At 35.2% G+C, this 5,654-nt stretch overlaps 1 protein-coding gene across 2 annotated transcripts; it reads left to right on the top strand.

Annotated features, from left to right (window-relative positions):
- Nucleotides 1–1,777: 1,777 nt before the first annotated feature.
- LOC135218642 (protein fem-1 homolog A-like) lies at nt 1,778–5,115 on the top strand. 2 transcript variants are annotated; one of them, XM_064255080.1, is made up of 5 exons: nt 1,778–2,041; nt 2,454–2,672; nt 3,290–3,370; nt 3,545–3,734; nt 3,918–5,115. In XM_064255080.1, exons 1-5 carry the CDS (start codon nt 1,798–1,800, stop codon nt 4,981–4,983), a joined length of 1,800 nt encoding a protein of 599 aa, XP_064111150.1. In that variant the 5' UTR covers nt 1,778–1,797; the 3' UTR covers nt 4,984–5,115. The 2 variants fall into 2 exon arrangements, with proteins under 2 accessions (XP_064111150.1, XP_064111151.1); XM_064255081.1 differs by lacking the exon at nt 3,290–3,370 and having other exon boundaries at nt 1,780–2,041.
- The last annotated feature ends 539 nt before the right edge of the window (nt 5,116–5,654 follow it).

Consider the following 5,654-nt stretch of genomic DNA (forward strand, 5'->3'; position numbering starts at 1 on the left):
TAATATCGAAAATTCTAAAACTTCATATTTCTTGAGCTTTCGCATGTTTATGTCCAACTTTAAAATACTTGAATAATTGATGTAGATTCGATTGGACATTTGTAAATATCGAAGTTATTTTGTAGTATTAGTAGCCTTGTGTTCTAGATTTACTGTAAATGCAAGTTCCCACACACACAAGTATATATATATATATATATATATATATATATATATATATATATATATATATATATATATATATATATATATATATATATATATGATATGATAGGATCAAGTAATAATAAGCACTCCCTAAAAATCAAGTAGTACTTATCCTTACTTGACTTGCTCAAATGAGGGAGTGATTATTTGGTAAACTACACTTGGTAATTTCAATATTTCTTCGTTAAACCAACCATTGCCTGGTTTTCTCTTTTGATCGTTAAACAGTTTCTTATTGTGTTTTGATTGTTAAACAAGTGCTTATTTAGGAAAAAGTGCAAGTAATGGGAGTCAGCATTTTCCTTCTTCTTAGAAATGTATTTTATTTACTGACGTTAAGCCTCCAAACATGGACCGTCATGTATATGAACGGATTATCAAAGTTTTCTTGGTTGAAGACTCGCTTCCCAAAATTAACTGGATGAAGCAACAGAATCGTCTGAGAAGAGAACTAAAGTGATCCTATAGTGTTAAAGTTTTTTGTGAACTGGACTTAACGCTCTCAGTTCAAGATAAGTACGTCTAGAAGTGACAAGTTAAAGAATATTGTAACACATAGACACTACAAATCAATTCAAAGAATCGTGTTTTTTTTCCGATCAAAACTTTCCTTGCAAAAATGGATAGAAGGTATTTTCTACGAGGTGTCAGGAACTGAATGTATTGCAGACCAAACAGTTACTGATTGTTTCAAAAGTTTCAGTTATTAATACGATCAGTTTCTTTCGTGAAATTTGTGAGAAATATTTAAAGAAAAAAAAAAAAAAAAAACCTATAAAGCATGGTCGACCAGGGATAGCAGGGCAAATCGATGAGTCTTGCTTTAGCCATAAACCAAAGCTCCATAGTGAACGGGCTCCTCAGAAACTTTTGTGGGTTTTTTGGAGTGTTGATCCATCTTCGTCACCTGCTTGTGGTTACATGGAGAGAGTCGACTTGTGCAATGCTAAAACACTATAATATTACCTATATTCAGAAAAGTAATGCTGTCAGGAACAACTATTCACAGTGACCAGTGAAACGCATAGTGCAACATTCAAAGGCACTTTGGATTTGCTCATCATACTGTTAACCACTCATTGAATTTTGTTGACAGAACTACTAGTTTTCAAACACAAACATTTAGGAGTTACTGGAATAAACACAAATTACGAGTGAAACGGATGCTCGGATGTAGAAGGGAATTTTTAAACACTTACTTGCATGAATTCATGTGGAAAGAAAGAAACAGAACGACAAGTTTCATAGAATCTGTAGAACGACTGCAAGTTAATATTGTTTTGATTGAATTCAGTATTTGTTTATGTATTGAATAAATATGCATTTCAGATATGTTTAACTATGAATTTCAAACATAATTTGTTACTCAAATATTCGTTGTATAGACGACTATGACATAATTATGACACTATCTTTGTTACTCCAAGCATTCATTGTATAGACGTTTGTCATAATTATGACACTGTATCGTTTCAAATCACTGAAGTTGAAAACATAATAGTATTTCAACACTGTTAGGAGTGCTTCATTATTCTTGTTCCAATAAGGGAGTGCTTATGTTTACAAGGCTATATTAGGGTGTATGTATGTATGTATGTATGTATGTATGTCCTAAAATTTCTTTGCTTTGCAGTAACGATTGGCGGGAGATTCTTGCACGGAGTTCGGCCTCTGTGGTGCGCTGCCGTCGGGGGCCAGTACGCGGTCATTGACTACCTCCTTTCCAAAGGAGCCAATGTGAATGGCATTACCAGATTCAAAAGCACTCCTCTGCGAGCAGCGTGTATCCATGGCCACCTCGATATTGCCAAACTTCTTGTGGAACACGGAGCCTGTGAGTTTTCAAGTGCAGCATTTATGTTTTCTCCCACTTAGCCGGAGTTTGCAAATCTTGCTGAAGCTGAAGAAACTCATTTATTTATTTATAAGCTTAATTCTTTATATACTTAATTATCTGTTTGCTTATTGATTTACTTATTTATTTTACGTGTTCAGCCTATTTATTTACACATTTATTTATTTATTTGCTTATATAGTTATTTACTTACTTTTGTATTTATGTATTTATTTAAGTAATTTTTTATTTATTTACTTTTGTATTTATTAATTTATTTGTTTATTTACTTAAGTATTTACTTATTTATTATTTAACTAATATATTTTTTTTATTTACATATGTTTTTTATATATTTATTTGATTGTTTAATTATTTGATCATTTGTTTATTTATTCATTTGTGTCCTCAGCCACCGAGACTACTGATCCATACTCGTTCACTTGTCTGATGCTCGCTGCTCACAACTGCCGTCTGGAAATTGTGAAATACCTTTTAGAAATTGGCGTTGACGTGAACGGTAAGAGTATAGACGGGCAAAGCGCTTTGCATGTGAGTGCGGAAATGGGACATATTGAAATAATGAAAGTGTTGCTGGATCACAGCGGTCAAATGGATGCCGACATTTCTGGTGAGTCTTGTTTCGAATTCTTTGATTTAAATGTTCTAAATCTTGTTTAGAAGTGTTTGTTTTGAATGCCCTAGATCTTGCTAAGAACTGTCTGTTTTAAATGTCCTAAATCTTGTTTAGAAGTGTTGGTTTTATATGTCCTAAATCTTGCTTAGAACTGTTTGTTTTAAATATCCTAAATCTTGATTAGAATTGTTTGGTGTAAATGTCCTAAATCTTGCTTAGAATGGTTTGATTTAAATGTCCTAAATCTTGCTTAGCATTGTATGGTTTAAATGACCTAAATCTTGCACAGAATTGTTTGGTGTGCATCTCCTAAATCTTTCTTAGAATGATTTGGTTTAAATATCCTAAATCTTGCTTAGCTTTGTTTGGTTTAAATGTCATAAATCTTGCTTAGCATTGTTTGGTTTACCTAAATCTTGCTTAGAAATGTTTGGTGTAAATCTCATAAATATTGCTTAGAATAGTTTGGTGTTTAAACATCTAAATCTTGCATAGGATTGTTTGATTTAAATCTGCAAAATCTTGCTTCAAATTGTTTGGTTTAAAACTCCTAAATCTTAATTAGAATTGTTTGGTCTAAACGGCTTAAATCTTGCATTATTCATTTACAGAACTGAACGATGAGGTTTCGAATGCTGTAATGTTCTGTGCTGATTTGACTGATAATATACCAACTATTTTTTCGTTTCTAGGTATGAAAAGATATTGCTTTGTTTGTACGTTCTAAAACGGTGCCTGAGATGGAAGAATTTCTTTCTAAATGAAATCACATAAACATTAAGTTAGATTTAGACTAAAGTCACCTGTAGATTTATTCATACTAAGAACTATCAAAACTGAATCATTCCTCGTCTTCTTTTTATCAGGAAATACTCCTTTGATTCTGGCGAGCTTTCGTTGCCACGTGGAAATGGTAGAATATCTAGTAAGCAGAACAGACCTGATATCTGTTAAAGAGAAAGCCGATGCATTTGAGTTACTTGGAGCTTCGCTTTTTGACGATATGGAAGATATTGTCGGTGTTATTCAGTACTGGAAATCAGCTATGAGCCACAGGTAAGTTCTTTCGTGATCATTCTCATACTTTTCTCAAGGTCTGATAGATAAAGTTAGAATTTCATTTGTGGAAAGTAGTATGATTGAATGCATGGATTTACAATTTAACATTATAGTGTTATTTAACTGCTTCAGTATATGCTTTCTTATGCACTGAATACAATCGTTTAACAATGTTTCCAGGTACGTAGATGGTGTCCTGACTTATCCAAAATCCGAACTGAATTTGGAAGGTCCTGCACACGAGGAGTTCAGAGAAGTCACCACCTTAGAGCAACTAGAGGCCCTAGAGACTGACTTCGAGTCAGTCCAACGTCAGTCCCTCCTCGTGAAGGAGAGGGTTTTAGGACCCGATCATTTTACCACAATGCTATATATCCGGGACGCAGGTCTCGACTACGCAAATGACGGTGCTTTCAAACAATGCATCAACCTGTGGGTCCACGCTATCGAAGTGCAATATTTCCGACTAAAACCACTCAACCACGCTAGGCTCTACCACTTCAGGTCATTCTTGGGGCTGTTTTCATCCCTGACGGACGCAGAGCATGTAAGTAACTGGAATTGTCAACCTAAGGATTTTTTCGATGATATCATGTGTGTGTTTGAAAAAGGCGCGAGGGAATTGAATCTGGTTGTTTCCGAATTAGATCAAAGCGACATTTCCGTGAAGAAGCTAAATGAATCACACCTTAACGAGTGTGTTGCAATCATCATGCATTTATTAGTATCGTTAACAATGTTACAGCCACAGCTCTCGTCCTCTCAGATACACACTTTCAGGAGTGCGTTGTATCAACTACTGAAGAAGGATCCAAGGGATGCAGCGGGTTGGAGCCTTCTCCACATCGCCTGCTGTAGAAGCTTTAAGCTCATGGACGGGTTTTCAGTGCCGGTATCTAGCACTCCTAGAAAGACAGTCATCGACCTCCTGCTGGACACCGGTGCAGATCCTTTCGCCACCGACAAGGAGGGCAACACGCCCCTCCACACGCTTGCCAAAAATGAGGATTGCTCCAAGGGCATGGTCGAGTCACTTTTGCGAGCCGGTGCTCACTTAGACGCCATGAATAGCCGAAGGCAGACGTTCTGGTCACTGAGGGGTTCCCGGGAACCCGTTCTTTCTAAGGCAAAGGTGCTGAGTCACACCTCTCTGCAATGCTTAGCTGCCACTTGCATTCGGGAACATGGGATTCCTTATAAGGGTATCTTACATCCCCGACTTGAGAAATTTGTTGACATGCACTAATCAAGTATCATTTTTAGTGGTACTATTTATATGTGTATATATAAAGTTTATTTCATGTAAGAAATTCTTGTACATTTGTTCTGTAAATATGTAGACCAGCTGTAAGTAGCACTTGTAAATGTTTTCAGAAAAAACTCCTTTTTATCTTATTGGCAAAGTGTAACAAGATCTCATGGTTGTATGTATATTGTAATACTTGTATTTTCCTTAAATGTCTTAGAAATATATGTTCCAAAAACATATCATGCATTTGTTTTTATCTCATAGCAGCCATCGTCTCCCAATTGTTAAAATAATGGTTGTTTAATTTATTTCTTTTGGATTTATGATTTTACCAGGTAGGTTTGTCACTTAAATTAGCAATTCTTTGTATAAGATATTTAAACAAAATATTTTCATCTCTTGTCAGATAGTTACAAGGAATGATATCTCACCACCTAGATTAATTTTTCTTGATAGTAAGTTTTAGGGAATACATATTAATTAAGGTACCTCAATTCTTTGAATATAAATTGTTAAGTTATGGTGCAAAACTTCTAAACTGATTAGTGTGTGAGTTGCCCCCCCAAAAAAAAATTATAAATAAATAAAACTAGGCCTCGTTGTTCGCATGGGACCGAGATTGCACAGGCATGAAGATTGAAACTTTTCTCTCCATGTAGTATTGCGTC

Source organism: Macrobrachium nipponense, chromosome 9 (genome assembly GCF_015104395.2).
Source record: "Macrobrachium nipponense isolate FS-2020 chromosome 9, ASM1510439v2, whole genome shotgun sequence".
In the NCBI taxonomy this organism is placed as follows: Eukaryota; Metazoa; Arthropoda; class Malacostraca; order Decapoda; family Palaemonidae; genus Macrobrachium; species Macrobrachium nipponense.

Excerpts from the sequence above, each read along its gene's own strand:
- LOC135218642 (XM_064255080.1), top strand. The coding sequence starts at position 1,798 with ATGTATGTATGTATGTATGTCCTAAAATTTCTTTGCTTTGCAGTAACG. Across the intron at positions 2,042-2,453 it reads TCTTGTGGAACACGGAGCCT|CCACCGAGACTACTGATCCA; the intron begins GTGAGTTTTCAA and ends TTGTGTCCTCAG. Across the intron at positions 3,735-3,917 it reads AAATCAGCTATGAGCCACAG|GTACGTAGATGGTGTCCTGA; the intron begins GTAAGTTCTTTC and ends CAATGTTTCCAG.